This window comes from Bombina bombina, chromosome 3 (assembly GCF_027579735.1).
Source record: "Bombina bombina isolate aBomBom1 chromosome 3, aBomBom1.pri, whole genome shotgun sequence".
In the NCBI taxonomy this organism is placed as follows: Eukaryota; Metazoa; Chordata; class Amphibia; order Anura; family Bombinatoridae; genus Bombina; species Bombina bombina.
Genome location: NC_069501.1, coordinates 864,220,564 through 864,242,722, shown reverse-complemented (window position 1 = coordinate 864,242,722; position 22,159 = coordinate 864,220,564). Strand labels below are relative to the sequence as shown.

The following is a 22,159-nucleotide window of genomic DNA, read 5'->3' as shown; positions in this document are numbered from 1 at the left end:
ATACAGAGAATATTCTTATACTGGGAGATTGATTATTACTATTCTGACCAAGTTGCTAAATAATAACTTTATTTTTTAGTGGTGACACAATTGGTGCAAACTTTAAAATACACAGCTATCAATGGTATTGGCCTTAAAGGTACACATTACACCATATGACCAGCAATGGTTTGGTTTAAAAACAACTACGGATCCTTTATATTTAAAGTCAAACAACCACAAGTTGCAACAAGCTAAACTACATTGTAACTATTACTTAGTTTGGGATCAAGCTACTAATATATTTATACAACGTGTCCTTGTAATTATTTAACAGACTGATATCCAAGCACACGAATATATATATTTGGTTGCTCATGACGTGGTGCTTTTTGTAAAGACTAACAAATTCATTAGACATTACATTTCTTTACTGTCTAAAATAACTTGCCTACTTCCAAGGATTAATTACCTGTATGGACAAACATATTATATATATTCCCTGGTAGTAACAAACTAGAATTTATCCAGTGCTTTCTGATAATAATCTCATCATCTGAGTTCCAGCAAGTTTTAACAGTATGTGTGTGTGTGCATGAGAATGAGTCCAGTTGGACTTTAATTTATTTTGTTCTCCAATAAAGTTATTTTGTATAAATGGGTATGTCTGTGATATTTGACAATATATTTACCTCTTTCTGCTAATCTGACAATATTTTAATAAGTGGGTTTGAAGTATTTAACTAGTCCAGTAACCTGCAGTCTTTTTCTTTGTGTTGCAAGTCTTTTTGCATCCTTTTGTACATTTTTACATATCAACTTATCTTTTAAAACCTCTGCTTCACTATTATAGTCAATCAATCTCGAACAATTCCTTTTAACCCTTACAAAATGACTTTTTGGAATATTTTTAACCAATTTCTTATAATGACCACTAGTAGCGTGTAATAAACTATTACTATCAACTGTTTTTCTATAGTTCTTGGTAAGTATCCATTTCTTATAATCCTGATGCCGGCCACTACACGAGGAAGAAGTGGTAACGATGGGAAAAGTTAGATTAGCCTAAACCTCCAAGGCACTGCTAATGCATCTATTAGTTCCGCCTGAGGATTCCTGGGCCTCGACCCATATCTGGGTAGTTTGGTATTGAGACGAGATGCCATGAGATCTATTTTCGGCATCCCCACCTGTTAAATATCTCCGCAAACACTTCGGGGTGGAGACTATTCCCCTAGATGGAAGGATTTTCTGCTGAGAAAATCGGCTTCCCAGTTGTCCCCACCCGGAATGTGGATCACTGACAGCAAAAAGCTGTGGGCCTCCACCCACTCAAGTATCCGAGATACTTCCCTCATTGCTACAGAGCTTCTTGTTCCCCCCCTGATGGTTGATGAAGCCATCGAGGTTATGTTGTCCGATTGGAATCTGATAAACTGGGTCGAACCCAGAAGGGGCCAAGCCTTCAGAGCATTGATGATCGGTCGAAGTTCCAAGATGTTCATCGGGAGGAGGGATTCCTCTCGAGTCCACAGGCCCTGTGCCTTCCTGGCACCCCAAACAGCTCCCCATCCTGAGAGACTTGCATCCGTAGTCACAATCTCCCAAGATGGTCTAAAGAAGGACGTCCCTTGGGACAGATGATCTAGACAAAGCCACCAGGAGAGTGATTCTCTCAACCGGCTGTCCAGAGAAATCTGTTGAGACAGATCTGCCAGGGTGGCCAGGAATCAGACTGAGACGAGAAGTGCAAAAATAATCACACCTTTATTAATAACAAAAAAAATAATAAAAAGTCCACAAGTCAAATAACAAGCCAGGAGTCAAAACCAGAGCTGGTAGTCAGACGAGCTGAGTCAGGAGCCAAAGCGAATAGTCAGACTAGCCGGAATCAGGAACAAGGAAAACAGCAGAGTCAGGAACAAGCCAGGGATCAGGAACCAGGAAGGACGTCAGACAGCCAGGTAATACACAGGAACTCTCACAAACAGGTCTGAGACAACGCAAAGGCAAAGCATACTGACATCACAATTCTGAGACTGCATCCTGTCTCACACAGATGATGCACACCAGTCTGGCCATAAAAGGAAGTGCAGGAAATCAGCAGCATCCCCCACAATGCACCATAGTCAGCAAGAGAGGTGAGTAAAATGGCTGCCAGCAGCACATGGCAAACAAAACAGGGAAAAAACCCTGACAAGATCTGAATGATTGCCGTTCCACTGTCTCAGCATGCACAGCTGAAGAGGTCTGAGATGGAATCTGGCAAAGGGGATGATGTCCATGAAAGATACCATGAGTCTAATTATCTCCATACACCGAGCCACAGATGGCTTGAAGAAGGTCTGGAGGGCAAGACAACTGGAAGTTAGCTTGTAACATCTCTGGTCTGTAAGAAATATCCTCAGACATGGAGTCTATTATCGTTCCCAGGAACTCCACCCTGGTACTGGGAATAAGAGAACTCTTTTCTAAGTTTATCTTCCATCCATGAGATCGAAGAAGAGAAAGAAGAGCTTTTGAATGGTCCTCTGCCAGATGACAGGACGGTGCTTGAACCAAAATATCGTCTAAGTACGGCGTCACTGCAATCCCTCTGGTTCTGGTTACTGCGGGCAGAGTCCCAAGAAACTTTGTAAAAAAACTCTTGGAGCAGCAGCTAGAAGTGTAATGAACTGGAAGTGCTGGTCCAGGAATGCAAATCTTATGAACTTGAAGTGTTCCTTGTGTATAGGGACGTGAAGGTAGGCATCCTTCAGGTCTATCGTGGTTATAAATTGTCCTTCCTGGACTAAAGGAAGAATGTACCTTATTGTCTCCATCTTGAACAAGGGGACAGACAGGAATTTGTTTAAACACTTTAGGTCCAGAATCGGACGAAAGTGCCCTCCTTCTTTGGTACCACAAACCGATTTGAGTAGTATCCCAGACTTCTCTCTGCTGGAGGGACCGGTACAATGACCCCCAGGGCGGAGAGATCCCTCACACACCCTTGAAAAGCCTCTCTCTTTTCTGGCCTTGAAGACAGGTTTGATAAGAGGAATCTGCCCCTGGAAGGATGAGACTTGAAACCTATCCTGTATCCCTGAGCGATGACCTCCAGTACCCACGGATCTTGCACGTCCCCAAAACAAGCTTCTGAAAAGTGTGACAGTCTGCCCCCTACCAGATCCAAAGCCGGAATTGGGGGCCGCCCCATCATACCGACTTTGACTTGACGGGCTTCTTCTTCTGCTTGGATTTATTCCAGGACTGAGGAGGCTTCCAAGTTCCCTTGGACTGCTCCGGCTTTGCAGAGGACTGCTGACGTTGGGATTTGTCTGAACGAAAGGAACAAAAATTAGGACCGTGTCCCTTAGGCCTGTTCTTATCCTGCGGTAAAAAGGCACCTTTGCCTCCAGTAACCGTGGAGATGATAGAGTCGAGGCCTGGACCAAAAAGAATCTTTCCCTTGAATGGCAGGGAAAAAAGTCTAGACTTCGAAGTCATGTCTGCAGACCAGGACTTCAGCCAAAGTGCCCTACGGGCTAGCACAGAAAAACCTGAAGCCTTGGCGTTCAGGCCAATAATGCACATATTTGCATCACAAATAAAAGAATTAGCTACCCTTAAGGCCCTAATTCTTTCCAGGAATGTGTCGAGGGGACCCTCCACCTTGATCAACTCAGATGAGGAGTCGCACCAGTAGGTAGCCGCTCCCGCAACCGCAGCAACAGCCGCTGCTGGTTGGAACAATTATCCCGTATGCTGAAACATTTTTCTAAATAGAGATTCCAGCTTCTTATCCATGGGCTCTTTAAACGACGAACTATCCTCAAGTGGGACAGTAGTGCGTTTAGCAAGCGTGGAGATAGCACCGTCTACCTTAGGGACGGAACCCCACAACTCCAACTGAGAGTCCGAAACCGGGAACAATTTTTTAAAGGAAGAAGGGGAAAAAGAAGAACCGAGTCTTTCCCATTCATTCTTAATAATGTTCACCATCTTTACGGGAACCGGGAAAGTCTGTGGTACAACCCTGTCCTCGTAGACCTTATCAAATTTAGGAATGCAAGGTTCCTCAGGTAATTTCGGGTTTTGGAACCTCTAAAGTAGCCAACACCTCCTTTAGTAGAAAGCGTAAGTGTTCAATCCTAAATCTAAAGTCTGGTTCCTCCACAGCTGGAGGCTTAGAGGCAGCAGATTCCGACCCAGAAAGAGCATCCTCTGAAGTATCAGAGGCGTCTTCATCATCGGATAATCTTGTATCAGATAATTCCAATAAGTTAGTAGATGACCCCTGGGAAGGAAAGCAATATGTAACCTTTCGCTTACGCTTAGCAGTGCAAGGTTAAGCACTAAAGGTCGCAGACACTGCCATCTGTAACAGTTCAGTAAAGTTTGGCGGTAAAAGGGCCCCTACAGATGGAGGAATAGAAGTGCTATGGGAAGCTGCATGTGTATTTGGAGATGAATGTAGGGTGCGCACCTCACGGGATGAAGACTCCTCAGAGGTCGAAGGCTCAGTAGTACTAAACATTTGATAAGACTACTTTATCAAGGCAAGTGTAACATAATTGAGCAGTCGGGTATACCGTGGCCTCCTCACAATGTAAACAGGCATTAGCTTTAGGTAAAGAGGGAGTACCCTCTAAGGTATCAGAGTCCTCCATAGCTTGTGTTTATAAAAAGAAGGACTAAAGACAAAGATAAATGGCACCTTTATACCCCCAATGGATGGGGCACCTGTGACGAAAGACAAAGAATGACTGGAGGATGAGGGGAGTGGGGGAGGTATTTAAGCCTTTGGCTGGGATGTCTTTGCGTCCTACTGGTGGCCAGGTTCAGTATTCCCACAAGTAAGGAATGAAGCCGTGGACTCTCCTCATATTAAGATGGAAATGGGCCTCAAAACGGTCTTAGGACCCCTCTCAAGGAAGAATCTTAAGAGACCCTCAATTCTTTACCTGCCTACTAAAGATTAGACTGGCTAATCAGTGAGGTGGGAGGGATAGAATACTCAGATTTTGGGGGAATCTCTGCCTCCTCCTAGTGGCTAAGAGTTCAATCCCAGAAGTAATGAACTCTTGGGGGTATATTTAACATGGTAGGAGCGGACATGATACGATGTAGCGTATCATGTCTGCTGGACATCGCTCAAGGTTTAATGATAATATGAATTGGAGAGTTTTAACTTATATTAGAAAAAGTTTACAGGTCACTAAATTTACACATATGCATCTCTTGTTTTATCACCTGAACGTCTATCTCTTTATACACTCATAATTCCAAATTCCTATATACCTTTCAACGAGTCAGGAATGTCACAGACCTATACTTTCAGCTTTACTACAATTATGCTATGGGGATTCTGTGTCATAGAAGAAATACAACAAACAATGAAAAGAAAAAAAACAATACCTGGTCAAACTTGTTCACATCATTTGACAATAGATTTACTATTTGCCCTGTGGTAGTTTTTCCCATGGCAGTATTGCTGAGACGAAGTGCCTGTAAAATACAAATACCAGAATGACAATTTTCAATTTAGAATTAATTTACCTTCACATATTTTACCATTTCAGTAATTCTTTAAAGTGACATGAAACCCAAAATGTTTCTTTCACAATTCAGATAGAATAAACAATTTTAAACAACATTTCAGTTTACTTCTATTATCTAATTAGCTTTATTATTTAGGTATCCTTTGTTGAAGAAATAGCAATGCTAATAGGTGAGCCAATTACACAAAGCATCTATATGCAGCTACCAATCAGCAGCTCCTGTGCCGATTTAGATATGCGTTTCAACAAAGGATATTAAGAGAACAAAGCAAATTAGATCATAGAAGTAAATTAGAAAACTTTTTTAAAACTGCATGCTTATTCTGAATCATGAAAGAAAAAAAAATGGGTTTAATTTCCCTTTAAGCTGCAATTCAAAGTTCTATTTGCTACTAGAAAATGGACACTATATTAACCCCTTAAGGACCAGCAACGTACCCTGTACATGGCTGGTCTTTCTATGGGGATTGAAATTTTAATAGAGTGGTCTTGACGCCAGTGGTGAGACTGCGCTATTTGCGCTTGCAAGCAGGAAGGGAGGAGAGTATTACAGCGCAGTCACGTTACTAACGGCGGGACCAATGATATTATACCCAAGAAAACCCAGCGACTTACAGGGTACACTGTGGTCGTTAAAGGGTTAATATAATATATATATACACACACACACACATTTATATAAATAAAACACACATACATTTTATTTATATATACAGTATATATATATATATATATATATATATATATATATATATATATATATATATACATACAGTGGATATAAAAAGTCTACACGTCATGTTTCTGTGATGTAAAAAAATGAGACAAAGATAAATCATTTCAAAACTTTCTCCACCTTTAATGTGACCTATAAACTGTACAACTCAATTGTAAAACAAACTAAAATCTTTTAGGTAGAGGGAGGTAAAAATAAAAAACTTAAATAATATGGTTGCATAAGTGTGCACACCCTTAAACTAATACTTTGTTGAAGCACCCTTTGATTTTATTACAGCACTCTGTCTTTTTGGGTATGAGTTTTTCAGCATGGCACATCTTGACTTGGCAAGATGTGCCCACTCTTCTTTGCAAAAACACTCCAAATCTGTCAGATTGTGAGGGCATCTCCTGTGCACAGCCCACTTAAGATCACCCCACAGATTTTCGATTGGATTCAGGTCTGGGCTCTGACTGGGCCATTCCAAAACTTTAATCATTTTCTGGTGAAGCCATTCCTTTGTTGATTTGGATGTATGCTTTGGGGCGTTGTCATGCTGAAAGATTAAGTTCCTCTTCATGTTCAGCTTTCTGGCAGAAGCCTGAAGGTTTTGTGCCAATATTGTCTGGTATTTGGAACTGTTCATATTTCCCTCTACCTTGACTAAGGCCCCAGTTCCAGCTGAAGAAAAACAGACCCAAAGCATGATGCTGCCACCAAAATGCTTCACTGTGGGTATGGTGTTCTTTTGGTTATATGCAGTGTTGTTTTTGCGCCGAACATATCTTTTGGATTATGGCCAAAAAGTTTAATCTTGGTTTCATCAAACCAGAACACCTTTTGCAACATGCTTTTGGGAGACTTCAGATGTGTTTTTGCAAAATTTAGCTGGACTTGGATGTTTTTTTTCGTAAGCAAAGGCTTCAGGCTAGCCACTCTACCCCATAGCCCAGACATATGAAGAATACGGGAGATTGCTGTCTCATGTACCCCAAAGCCAGTACTTGCCAAATACTCATGCAGCTCCTTTAATGGTGTTGTAGGCCTCTTGGCAGCCTTCCAGACCAGTTTTCTTTTCGTCTTTTCATCAATTTTGGAGGGACGTCCAGTTCTTGGTAATGTCACTGTTGCGCCATATTTTCACCACTTGATGATGACTGTCTTCACTGTGTTCCATGGTATATCTAATGCCTTGGAAATTCTTTTGTACCCTTCTCCTGACTGATACCTTTTAACAATGAGATCCCTCTCATGCTTTAGAAGCTCTCTGCGGACCATGGCTTTTGCTGTAGGTTGTGACTAAGAAAATATCAGGAAAGACCTACTAGAACAGCTAAACTTTATTTGGGGTTAATCAGAGGCACTTTAAATGATGGCAGGTGTATACTGACTCTTATTTAACATGATTTTGAATGTGATTGCTCAATTCTAAACACAGCTACATCCCTAGTTATAAGAGAGTGTGCACACTTATGCAACCATATTTCAGTTTTTATTTTTACTTCCCTCCACCTAGAAGTTTCAGTTTGTTTTTCAATCAAGTTGTACAGTTTATAGGTCACATTAAAGGTGGAAAAAGTTCTGAAATTATTTATCTTTGTCTCATTTTTTTACATCACAGAAACCTGACATTTTAACAGGGGTGTGTAGACTTTATATCCACTGTATATATATATATATATATATATATATATATATATATATATATATATATACACAGGTGGCCCTCGTTTTACAATGGCTCAATTTGCACCATTTCAAAATAACAACCTTTTTTTCCAGTCATGTGACTGCTATTGAAAAGCATTGAGAAGCAGTGCATTTATTAAAATAGAAATATGTATGTCCTACTAGAGCGCCAACTAACACCTATATGCCCGGAAGAGGCGAAACCTAGCTTTCGTCTATTAGAGAGTGGTTATACAGAAATAAAGTGACCAGGCGCCAACTAACGGAGGCTAGGTGTAAACGTGGAGATCTAAAAACAGTTCAAATTTAATAACATAAAAACAAATATAAAATATAAACAAATGCTAAAAACAATGTTGATGATGTTAAAAAATCAAGCAATATGCACAATTCCTAGTTCATGGATCCATGAAGGTACAAAACTGAAACTTGTTACAGTAATAGTATACAAGGTACAAAATATGTGATTTAATAGATTACTATCTAAGGCTACATGAGCTATTAATGAGGATAAATGGTGCAATGTTGTGCAAAAAAATGTGTCCAAATTCAGTGATGTGGTGTCCAAAACAAATCAAGTTGATATCTAAACACAGATAGATATCTGAAAACAAACAAGTTCAAAGCAGATTGATCCAAATATAATCAATGTGGAAAAAAAGTGAAAAAAAAGGAGGTCAGATGTGTAAAACGTTTACAGGGGGTATCAGTCCACAAAGTGTTCAAATTTTTTTTATATATTAGTGAACGAAAATAATCCAAGTGATGTGTTGGAACCTTTGGTCCTGGTTCTCCTAGTAGAAAGGGGTGGAATCACAGGATAGGGAAAAAAACCATGGTGAAAACAAAATTACAAAAAGAAAATAGGTCGAAAAAATATGTTGAAAAAACCTGTGGAAAGAAAAAACAGAATTTATGTTTACCTGATAAATTACTTTCTCCAACGGTGTGTCCGGTCCACGGCGTCATCCTTACTTGTGGGATATTCTCTTCCCCAACAGGAAATGGCAAAGAGCCCAGCAAAGCTGGTCACATGATCCCTCCTAGGCTCCGCCTACCCCAGTCATTCGACCGACGTTAAGGAGGAATATTTGCATAGGAGAAACCATATGTTACCGTGGTGACTGTAGTTAAAGAAAATAAATTATCAGACCTGATTAAAAAAACCAGGGCGGGCCGTGGACCGGACACACCGTTGGAGAAAGTAATTTATCAGGTAAACATAAATTCTGTTTTCTCCAACATAGGTGTGTCCGGTCCACGGCGTCATCCTTACTTGTGGGAACCAATACCAAAGCTTTAGGACACGGATGAAGGGAGGGAGCAAATCAGGTCACCTAAATGGAAGGCACCACGGCTTGCAAAACCTTTCTCCCAAAAATAGCCTCAGAAGAAGCAAAAGTATCAAATTTGAAAAATTTAGAAAAAGTGTGCAGTGAAGACCAAGTCGCTGCCTTACATATCTGATCAACAGAAGCCTCGTTCTTGAAGGCCCATGTGGAAGCCACAGCCCTAGTGGAGTGAGCTGTGATTCTTTCAGGAGGCTGCCGTCCGGCAGTCTCATAAGCCAATCGGATAATGCTTTTAATCCAGAAGGAGAGAGAGGTAGAAGTTGCTTTTTGACCTCTCCGTTTACCAGAATAAACAACAAACAAAGACAAAGTTTGTCTGAAATCCTTAGTAGCTGCTAAGTAAAATTTGAGAGCACGAACTACATCCAAGTTGTGCAACAAACGTTCCTTCTTTGAAACTGGATTAGGACACAAAGAAGGCACAACTATCTCCTGGTTAATGTTTTTGTTAGAAACAACTTTTGGAAGAAAACCAGGTTTAGTACGCAAAACCACCTTATCTGCATGGAACACCAGATAAGGAGAAGAACACTGCAGAGCAGATAATTCTGAAACTCTTCTAGCAGAAGAAATTGCAACCAAAAACAAAACTTTCCAAGATAATAACTTAATATCAACGGAATGTAAGGGTTCAAACGGAACCCCCTGAAGAACTGAAAGAACTAGGTTGAGACTCCAAGGAGGAGTCAAAATTTTGTAAACAGGCTTGATTCTAACCAGAGCCTGAACAAAGGCTAGAACATCTGGCACAGCTGCCAGCTTTTTGTGAAGTAACACAGACAAGGCAGAAATCTGTCCCATCAAGGAACTTGCAGATAATCCTTTTTCCAATCCTTCTCGAAGGAAGGATAGACTCTTAGGAATCTTAACCTTGTCCCAAGGGAATCCTGCAGATTCACACCAACAGATATACCAAATTATGTGGTAATTTTTCTGGTTACAGGCTTTCAGGCCTGAACAAGAGTATTAATAACAGAATCTGAGAACCCTCGCTTTGATAAGATCAAGCGTTCAATCTCCAAGCAGTCAGCTGGAGTGGGTCGAACGGACCTAGAACAAGAAGGTCTCGTCTCAAAGGTAGCTTCCATGGTGGAGCCGATGACATATTCACCAGATCTGCATACCAAGTCCTGCGTGGCCACGCAGGAGCTATCAAAATCACCGACGCCCTCTCCTGATTGATCCTGGCTACCAGCCTGGGGATGAGAGGAAACGGCGGGAACACATAAGCTAGTTTGAAGGTCCAAGGTGCTACTAGTGCATCCACTAGAGCCGCCTTGGGATCCCTGGATCTGTACCCGTAGTAAGGAACTCTGAAGTTCTGACGAGAGGCCATCAGATCCATGTCTGGAATGCCCCACGGTTGAGTGACTTGGGCAAAGAATTCCGGATGGAGTTCCCACTCCCCCGGATGCAATGTCTGACGACTCAGAAAATCCGCTTCCCAATTTTCCACTCCTGGGATGTGGATAGCAGACAGGTGGCAGGAGTGAGACTCCGCCCATAGAATGATTTTGGTCACTTCTTCCATCGCTAGGGAACTCCTTGTTCCCCCCTGATGGTTGATGTATGAACTTGGCCCTCGCTAGCTGAGGCCAAGCTTTGAGAGCATTGAATATCGCTCTCAGTTCCAGAATATTTATCGGTAGAAGAGATTCTACCCGAGACCAAAGACCCTGAGCTTTCAGGGATCCCCAGACCGCGCCCCAGCCCATCAGACTGGCGTCGGTCGTGACAATGACCCACTCTGGTCTGCGGAAGGTCATCCCTTGTGACAGGTTGTCCAGGGACAGCCACCAACGGAATGAGTCTCTGGTCCTCTGATTTACTTGTATCTTCGGAGACAAGTCTGAATAGTCCCCATTCCACTGACTGAGCATGAACAGTTGTAATGGTCTTAGATGAATGCGCACAAAAGGAACTATGTCCATTGCCGCTACCATCAAACCTATCACTTCCATGCACTGCGCTATGGAAGGAAGAGGAACGGAATGAAGTATCCGACAAGAGTCTAGAAGTTTTGTTTTTCTGGCTTCTGTCAGAAAAATCCTCATTTCTAAGGAGTCTATTATAGTTCCCAAGAAGGGAACCCTCGTTGACGGAGATAGAGAACTCTTTTCCACGTTCACTTTCCATCCGTGAGATCTGAGAAAGGCCAGGACAATGTCCGTGTGAGACTTTACTTGAGGAAGGGACGACGCTCAATCAGAATGTCGTCCAAGTAAGGTACTACAGCAATGCCCCTTGGTCTTAGCACCGCCAGAAGGGACCCTAGTACCTATGAGAAAATCCTAGGAGCAGTGGCTAATCCGAAAGAAAACGCCACGAACTGGAAATGCTTGTCCAGGAATGCAAACCTTAGGAACCGATGATGTTCCTTGTGGATAGGAATATGTAGATACGCATCCTTGAAATCCACCTTGGTCATGAATTGACCTTCCTGGATGGAAGGAAGAAGTGTTCGAATGGTTTCCATCTTGAACGATGGAACCTTGAGAAACTTGTTCAAGATCTTGAGATCTAAGATTGGTCTGAACGTTCCCTCTTTTTTGGGAACTATGAACAGATTGGAGTAGAACCCCATCCCTTGTTCTCCTAATGGAACAGGATGAATCACTCCCATTTTTAGCAGGTCTTCTACCCAATGTAAGAATGCCTGTCTTCTTATGTGGTCTGAAGACAACTGAGACCTGTGGAACCTCCCCCTTGGAGGAAGCCCCTTGAACTCCAGAGAATAACCTTGGGAGACTATTTCTAGCGCCCAAGGATCCAGAACATCTCTTGCCCCAGCCTGAGCGAAGAGAGAGAGTCTGCCCCCCACCAGATCCGGTCCCGGATCGGGGGCCCGCATTTCATGCTGTCTTGGTAGCAGAGGCAGGTTTCCTGGCCTGCTTTCCTTTGTTCCAGCCTTGCATAGGTCTCCAGGCTGGATTGGCTTGAGAAGTATTACCTTCCTGCTTAGAGGACGTAGCCCTTGGGGCTGATCCGTTTCTGCGAAAGGGACGAAACTTAGGTTTATTTTTGGTCTTGAAAAGACCTATCCTGAGGAAGGGCGTGGCCCTTGCCCCCAGTGATATCAGAGATAATCTCTTTCAAGTCAGGGCCAAAGAGTGTTTTCCCCTTGAAAGGAATGTCAAGCAATTTGTTCTTGGAAGACGCATCCGCTGCCCAAGATTTTAACCAAAGCGCTCTGCGCCACAATAGCAAACCCAGAATTTTTTCGCCGCTAACCTAGCCAATTGCAAGGTGGCGTCTAGGGTGAAAGAATTAGCCAATTTAAGAGCACGAATTCTGTCCATAATCTCCTCATAAGAAGAAGAATTACTAATAATCGCCTTTCCTAGCTCATCAAACTAGAAACACGCGGCTGCAGTGACAGGGACAATGCATGCAATTGGTTGTAGAAGGGAACCTTGCTGAACAAACATCTTTAGCAGACCTTCTAATTTTTTATCCATAGGATCTTGGAAAGCACAACTATCTTCTATGGGTATAGTGGCGCGCTTGTGTAGAGTAGAAACCGCCCCCTCGACCTTGGGGACTGTCTGCCATCAGTCCTTTCTGGGGTCGACTATAGGAAAACAATTTTATAAATATGGGGGGAGGTACTAAAGGTATACCGGGCCTGTCCCATTCTTTACTAACAATGTACGCCACCCGCTTGGATATAGGAAAAGCTTCGGGGGGCCCCGGGGCCTCTAAGAACTTTTCCATTTTACATAGTGGTTCTGGAATGACCAGATAATCACAATCATCCAAATTGGATAACACCTCCTTAAGCAGAGCGCGGAGATGTTCCAACTTAAATTTAAAAGTAATCACATCAGGTTCAGCTTGTTGAGAAATGTTTCCTGAATCTGAAATTTCTCCCTCAGACAAAACCTCCCTGGCCCCCTCAGACTGGTGTAGGGGCCCTTCAGAAACCATATCATCAGCGTTCTCATGCTCTACAGAATTTTCTAAAACAGAGCAGTCGCGCTTTCGCTGATAAGTGGGCATATTGGCTAAAATGTTTTTGATAGAATTATCCATTACAGCCGTTAAATGTTGCATAGTAAGGAGTATTGGCGCACTAGATGTACTAGGGGCCTCCTGTATGGGCAAGACTGGTGTAGACGAAGGAGGGGATGATGCAGTACCATGCTTACTCCCCTCACTTGAGGAATCATCTTGGGCATCATTTTTACTAAATTTTTTTTTTTTTTTTATGACATAAAATACATATAGTTAAATGAGAAGGAACCTTGGTTTCCCCACAGTCAGAACACAATCTATCTGGTAGTTCAGACATGTTAAACAGGCATAAACTTGATAACAAAGCACAAAAAACGTTTTAAAATAAAACCGTTACTGTCACTTTAAATTTTAAACTAAACACACTTTATTACTGCAATTGCGAAAAAGTATGAAGGAATTGTTCAAAATTCACCAAAATTTCCCCACAGTGTCTTAAAGCCTTAAAAGTATTGCACACCAAATTTGGAAGCTTTAACCCTTAAAATAACGGAACCGGAGCTGTTTTTATATTTAACCCCTTTACAGTCCCTGGAATCTGCTTTGCTGAGACCCAACCAAGCCCAAAGGGGAATACGATACCAAATGATGCCTTCAGAAAGACTTTTCTATGTATCAGAGCTCCACACACATGCAGCTGCATGCCATTGTTCTCAAAAACAAATGCGCCATACCGGCGCGAAAATGAGGCTCTGACAATGATTAGGGAAAGTCCCTAAAGAATAAGGTGTCTAAAACAGTGCCTGCCGATATAATCTTATCAAAATACCCAGATTAAATGATTCCTCAAGGCTAAATATGTGTTAATAATGAATCGATTTAGCCCAGAAAAAGTCTACAGTCTTAATAAGCCCTTGTGAAGCCCTTATTTACTATCTTAATAAACATGGCTTACCGGATCCCATAGGGAAAATGACAGCTTCCAGCATTACATCGTCTTGTTAGAATGTGTCATACCTCAAGCAGTAAGAGACTGCACACTGTTCCCCCAACTGAAGTTAATTGCTCTCAACAGTCCTGTGTGGAACAGCCATGGATTTTAGTTACGGTGCTAAAATCATTTTCCTCATACAAACAGAAATCTTCATCTCTTTTCTGTTTCTGAGTAAATAGTACATACCAGCACTATTTTAAAATAACAAACTCTTGATTGAATAATAAAAACTACAGTTAAACACTAAAAAACTCTAAGCCATCTCCGTGGAGATGTTGCCTGTACAACGGCAAAGAGAATGACTGGGGTAGGCGGAGCCTAGGAGGGATCATGTGACCAGCTTTGCTGGGCTCTTTGCCATTTCCTGTTGGGGAAGAGAATATCCCACAAGTAAGGATGACGCCGTGGACCGGACACACCTATGTTGGAGAAATACAAACAATGTGTAGCAGGTTCACAGATAATAACTCCCAATGGAAATGTGCTTACCAGTCATAATAACTCCCAATGGAAATGTGCTTACCAGTCAATAATAACTCCCAATGGAAATGTGCTTACCAGTCCAGTCCAGATTAGGGGTATGTGGGTGGTGGGTTGTAATGTTGGGGGGGGGGGTATTGTATGTTTTTTTTTCTCCAGGCAAAAGAGCTGAATTCTATGAGGCATGCCCCGCAAAGGGCCCTTTTAAGGGCTGGTAAGGTAAAAGAGCTTTTCTATTTTAATTTTAGAATAGGGTAGGGCATTTTTTATTTTGGGGGGCTTTGTTATTTTATTAGGGGGCGTAGAGTAGGTGTAATTAGTTTAAAATTGTTGTAATATTTTTCTAATGTTTGTAAATATTTTTTTATTTTTTGTAACTTAGTTCTTTTTTATTTTTTGTACTTTAGTTAGTTTATTTAATTGTATTTATTTGTAGGTATTGTATTTAATTAATTTATTGATAGTGTAGTGTTAGGTTTAATTGTAACTTAGGTTAGGATTTATTTTACAGGTAATTTTGTAATTATTTTAACTATTTTAGCTATTAAATAGTTATTAACTATTTAATAGCTATTGTACCTGGTTAAAATAAATACAAAGTTGCCTGTAAAATAAATATTAATCCTAAAATAGCTACAATGTAATTATTCGTTATATTGTAGCTATATTAGGGTTTATTTTACAGGTAAGTATTTAGCTTTAAATAGGAATAATTTATTTAATAAGAGTTAATATATTTAGTTAGATTTAAATTATATTTAAATATTTATAGTGTTAGGGTTAGATTTAGCTTTAGGGGTTAATCCATTTATTAGAGTAGCGGTGAGGTCCGGTCGGCAGATTAGGGGTTAATAATTGAAGTTAGGTGTCGGCGATGTTAGGGAGGGCAGATTAGGGGTTAATACTATTTCTTATAGGGTTATTGAGGCGGGAACGAGGCGGATTAGGGGTTAATAACTTTATTATAGTAGCGGTGAGGTCCGGTCGGCAGATTAGGGGTTAATAAATATAATATAGGGGTCGGCGGTGTTAGGGGCAGCAGATTAGGGGTACATAAGTATAACGTAGGTGGCGGCGGTTGGCAGATTAGGGGTTAATTATTGTAGGTAGCTGGCGGCGGCGACGTTGTGTGGGGGCAGATTAGGGGTTAATAAATATTATGTAGGGGTCAGCGGTGTTAGGGGCAGCAGATTAGGGGTACATAAGTATAACGTAGGTGGCGGCGGTGTCTGGTCGGCAGATTAGGGGTTAAAAAATTTTAATAGAGTGGCGGCGATGTGGGGGGACCTCGGTTTAGGGGTACATAGGTAGTTTATGGGTGTTAGTGTACTTTAGAGCACAGTAGTTAAGAGCTTTATAAACCGGCGTTTGCCCAAAAAGCTCTTAACTACTGACTTTTTTCTGCGGCTGGAGTCTTGTCGGTAGAGGGTCTAACGCTCACTTCAGCCAAGACTCTAAATACCGGCGTTAGAAAGATCCCATTGAAAAGATAGGATACGCAAATGGCGTAGGGGGATCTGCGGTATGGAAAAGTCGCGGCTGCAAAGTGAGTGTTAGACCCTTTCATGACTCACTCCAAATACCAGTGGGTGGTAAAAACCAGCGTTAGGAGCCTCTAACGCTGGTTTTAACGGCTAACGAAGAACTCTAAATCTAGGCCTTAGATTGCTAATATTGCAACATATTTTAATAAGTTTTATTTTAATATATCGTTACTCAGTGGTTTGCATTTAATTAGTATATTAATGAAAGAATTCTATTAATAAAGGGACTGGTCTAAAAACAATACTATTTGAAATCATTTCAAGCCTTAAAATTGGTTGACGAAAAGGAAGCAAAATTAAACGTACTTCTCACTTGTCCACTGTTAAAGTAATGTAGAAAATATACCACTCTAAATTAAAGCAGTTCTTGCTAAACCCCCTGTATAATTCCTCCTATTAAAGGCAATGATGGCATACACATGACATACTGCAGCACATTAGCACACTCGCATAATCCATCAGAGGACACGTAATGATTATAAACAACTTCTTCATATGGATTTATCTCTTACGTTATAAGCAATAATATTTTTTGTCTATCATGTTATTTTAATATATGAAGAGAGCAATAAGTATAGTAAATAACACAAATTATAAGGAACAATTACTGACCCTTGAGGACACCTTGATGAATAGAGAAACATTCCATATATTTTTATAGCACACAAAAAAAGAGATATCTATCATCTTAAACTGTAAGTGAAATATTGATGAGCCATAACACTTTGCAATGCTCTAAGTTAATATATTAAATGTTTTAGGTATATAAAATATAATTATAATACAGTTTAATTGAAGAGCCACCACATTCAGTAGCACCGGTTGCATGAGTAAGGGTACATAATGACAATGATCATGGGTAATAAAACAGACTAAAAAATCAATACAATAAATAGTTTATTACCTTCTTAAAAATCATATGGCACATGGCTACTCGAAGCTTCATTCCAGCTCGGAGAACATAGTAGAAATACAAGTGATGTAAAACAGCTAACAGTAGGGTAGACACAGACAATGCGGCGGCATTTATGTAGGCATTAGCCAAGGCTGCAGAGTCATCATATCTCTCGAAGTAACTGACAACATTTCCTAAAAAGATTGGCTGGATGACTTTGATGCTTTCCTAGGGGAACAAAGCAGGAGCATGTTAGATCACACATATAAATGGGAATAGTTTTTTCAAAACAAAGAGCTTTACAAGAAACTGGCATAATTTTTGCCTAAAGTAACATAAAACTCAAAACGGAATTCAACATAAATTACTTATTTAAAAAAGGATCAGACAGCATTGAAATGTAAATTTGGAAGTGACTTTAACCAGATTTAAAGTGAAGGTAAACTTTGATGAGAATACTATTAAAAACAGGGGCACTTTCATTCATCAAAGTTTAGAAACCAGCCGTTTTGTTTAAAAACTTACCTTTCTTCTTTTCACAGCCGGAGCAGCTTCCCCGCATGGAGATCCTCTCTTCACACGTCAGCAATGACTAATCCAGCTTCCTCCAATCATGGCATGGCCTCAGGCAATGACTCCCCTGGGGGGAAAGCCGTGATTAGAGGAAGCCGGATTAGTCATTGGTGACGTGTGACAAGAGGATCTCCGTGTGGGGGAAGCTGCTCTGTTGGTGAAAAGAAGGTAAGTTTTTAAACAAAACGGCTGCTTTCTAAACTTTGATGAATAAAAGTGCCCCAGTTTTTAGTAGTATTTTTAAAAACCGGGCTTTCATTCATCAACATTTACCTTCACTTTAAAGCCAGGGCTCTTGACTCATTTAATAAAGAGCCTGCTCTTACTTGCTTTACCACAAGAGCAGCTGAACACACACTCTTTATTTTACCTGTACCTGAGCTCTAAACTTACTTTATTGACTCACATCAGTGAGGTTAAGTGCACACTGATTTAGCTTACCTGACCCTTCTATAATGATTTATTATATCAGTACAGGAACTCACTTAAATCTGGTACCAACTGGTCACCAACTGGTACCTGCGGGCTGTTGTAAGTAGCAAAACCCTGTACCTTTTGCTAACAAAAGGACAGCTTTAAATGCTTATAAAACATTTAATTTCCATGTAGTGCATAATTACTAATATGTTCCACACATATAGTAAAAATGTAAATGTCTCTTTAAACCAGTGGTTCTCAAAGTGGGTGGTACTGGGGGGGGGGGGGGATTACAGAAGGGGCCCATAACAGGCACCTTAGATGAAAGGTGGCACTGGGATTATCACACAGATGCTCACTCATGCATACATACACCACACACTCACTCATGCATACGCACACATAGACACTCACTCATGTACACGCACACACAGACACTCACTCATGCACACGCACACACAGACACTCACTCGTGCACACGCACACACAGACACTCACTCATGCATACGTACACACACACACTCACTCATGCATACGCACACACACATACACTCACTCATGCATACGCACACACACACTCACTCATGCATATGCACACACACACACTCACTCATGCATACGCACACACACACACTCACTCATGCATACGCACACACACTTAGCCAAACAAAGCATACATTTGAAGAACAAAAGGAAGTCAACAGAAACCTGCTATTCCTTTCTGCCTAACTGCTTTACTGTTGTTTGGTTTCTAATTGCAGATTAGCCTACCCGGGACACCTTCTGTTCTCTTGTCTCCCTGTGCACAGCACATTATCAAATCTTGTGCAAGCCCCCAAAAAAGTTTAAGCGACCCCAGTTTAAGAAGCATGGCACTAAAAAACACTTGGTAAGTAGAATACACTTTACATAATGTTTGTTTATTGGTGCAGTTATACAACTATGCTCCAAACAAAGAAATTGCCTCCAGATTTCCACATATGTCTATTTAAGACTCCTGCTAACTGACGTCAAACCAGACATTGGTATTACTTTATTAAGCCCATCCATCACATTTAATTTTTTCTAACCAAAAAGGAATTACTAGATATGGTATATAAGACACTTGCTTTAAAAAAACTGGTATTACAAGATCAAAACAATATATTTTAAATGTAATGAATCTAAAATATATTTTTAATGTAATGAATCTAAAATAAAGTTTAATTAAAGGGACAGTCTAGTCCAAATTAAACTTTCATGATTCAGCTAGGGCATGAAATTTTTAAAAACTTTCCAATTGACTTTTATTATTAAATTTGCTATGTTCCCTTGGTGGTATTTTTGAAACGCTAAACCTAGGTAGGCTCAAACTGATTTCTACCGTTGAAAACCGCCTCTTAACTTAGAGCATTTTGAAAGTTTTTCACAGTTAGACAGTACTAGTTCACGTGTGTCTTATAGATAACATTGTGCTCACTCCCATGGAGTTATTTAGGAGTCTGCACTAATTGGCTTAACTGCATGTCTGTCAAAAGCACTGAAATAAGGAGGCAGTCTAAATAGAGAATAAAATATGGCACTACTAGTGTTGTTGCCTATAACTCAATTATTATTGGTCCAATGCTACTGTATAGTGGACTGTATTGTACAGATATTGTAAGGCGGGTGCTGTACACAAGGAAAGACTAATACATAAAAGAAACAAGTGGAAAACTGGAAAGTGTGTACAAAGCAGCACTCATCAACACTCTCAGATGAATTCTAGACTATGTCACAGTGGAGGGGAGATAGGCGGTCAAACCCCAGAAGGACAGGGTTAAAACTTTACTTTTATTAGTAATATACATAAAAAGACGATTAGAACAATAAAAACACAGTGATGTACCACCCACGGTACCTGAAATACTGGCTGGGCTATATATAGTGATGGTGATGAGGAGTCAAGGTAAGTGGGTACTATACCGTAGCTACCATATACATTACCCCAAGGGTAGAGATGGGAAAATAAGGATGTTATAAAGAGTTGCCAGTAACTAAAATAATATGTAAGTGTAATTCAAATGGGCTGAGTAGCCCATGTATGAAACTGGTCAATGCGAGTAATCAAAATAACAGCTGGGTAAGGACTTCTCCGAAATAAGAGGAAGAAAATATTAGGCAACACAAGGTCATGTGGTTAGGCACTAAATACCAGTGTACAATGAAGTACCACTAATAGTGTCCCCACATCTTATTTCTTACAATCTTCACATTAGGGGTGATTTTAACGTATCGAGGTAGTTTGAAAAGAGCTTACACATGAGATGAATATGTTAGTATGTGTGTATCTCTTCTACATCCTTCACTAGTAAAAAACATTTTTACTGATGTGAGGCAGGCCTAATACGTGAAAGTACTGATATTGGCTATTATTATACCAGGCACATGCTTATCAGGATGATCTACAGGTAGCCCCTATTATGTGTCTAGCTATATAGATACTAAAACCAGCAATTCAATATATTATTTCCCAAAGTATTGCGCTAGACGTTTTCTTACTGGCAATATTGGACTCTGAATGAACTGTCCAGGTGATATCACATTATTCATATACCCTATTATTACCAGTAAAAGCTTCCGATGGGTAAGTAGTGGAATGTAAGGTAGTAGTATGAGTTGGGCTTGTACAGCAACAAATGTGCAATATCAGTGTGAACTTATTGGGTATTATATTGGTATTAACCCCGTATATCCCATAGATCAAGCAAAAATAAACCGTAACTAAAATGTGCTAAATTACACTTCAGTTGAGCACTGAACAACCATGAAAGAATACTACTAAGGGCGAATACGCCTAACCAGTAGAATACTAGCTATAAATACATCAAAATCGAATGTGGTTGGGATCTCAAATTTTACATATGTTTTTATTATTGCGTACAGGACAAAAAGAGTCTAGAAGTTCACATCAAGTTTCTATGATGGATATACTTATTCGGTATAGGTGAAACTAAATCTGGCTATGTTTTCAGTAGTACAGTGGTCAGTGTAAGCCAATTAAAGGAAACCACCCATGGTAAGGTAATCCCCTAACCGTAGGGGTACTTTTATTGAGCAATTATATTGAACTATTTTATTGGGTTATTGGAAATAACCAGTTACACACAGGGTAAATACGAATAGTTTATTGATAATATACCGGTATATTAGTTGGCAAATGTTCAAGCACACCAGGGGTTAAACATATAGTGGTGTAACTGGGCGTCTAGCTTCAATAACTATTTCAGGAGGGGAGGCAGACAGGTATAATAATAACGAGCTGCTGGCAGGGTTCTCCTGTGTACCAATATTGATGTTAATGCTTAATAAGATACTTGACATACAAATAATTTAGCGTTAATATAAAAAAGAAGAGAAACCCCAATGCTGTAGTTTTAAACAAATAAGTTGGCTCAGAGGTACTATATGAGACCCAATAGGTTTCTAACTATAATAGCCCCAGAACGTATTTAAATGATAACAAATAGCAGCCCATATAAATAGTGCCCTTAGGCCACCGGTATTCAGTTAACGTAAATACAAATAGGTATTTATGCCCAGAGGTTACTGCTAGTACTATCACTACGGCGACACCATTTGTCAGCCAAAATCAGGTTTTAGTTAGTATTAGCCAAGGTTATTTGTAACAGAATCAACAGTACAGGAAGGTAGCCATTGCAAGTTAAAATAACATTTGGAGAGAGACTTCTAAGTCTCAGCTCCCCCTAACATGTTTCGCATATCTGCTTTCTCAAAGGTGACCTTCAAGTTTGATGTATTTATAGCTAGTATTCTACTGGTTAGGCTTATTCGCCCTTAGTAGTATTCTTTCACGATTGTTCAGTGCTCAACTGAAGTGTAATTTAGCACATTTTAGTTACGGTTTATTTTTGCTTTATCTATGGGATATACGGGGTTAATACCAATATAATACCCAATAAGTTCACACTGATATTGCACATTCGTTGCTGTACAAGCCCAACTCATACTACTACCTTACATTCCATTACTTCCCCATCGG

The 22,159-nt window shown here is 40.3% G+C and overlaps 1 protein-coding gene across 1 annotated transcript in view; it reads right to left on the bottom strand.

The window, feature by feature from the left end:
• ABCC4 (ATP binding cassette subfamily C member 4) overlaps window positions 1–22,159 on the bottom strand; it is a 994,138-nt gene that overhangs the window by 728,584 nt on the left and 243,395 nt on the right. Inside the window, exons 4-5 of the mRNA XM_053707839.1 lie at window positions 17,158–17,376; window positions 5,380–5,469 (exon numbers count right to left, since the gene is read on the bottom strand). Coding sequence (XP_053563814.1) covers window positions 5,380–5,469; window positions 17,158–17,376 — 309 coding nt within the window. The remainder of the gene's footprint in view (window positions 1–5,379; window positions 5,470–17,157; window positions 17,377–22,159) is intronic.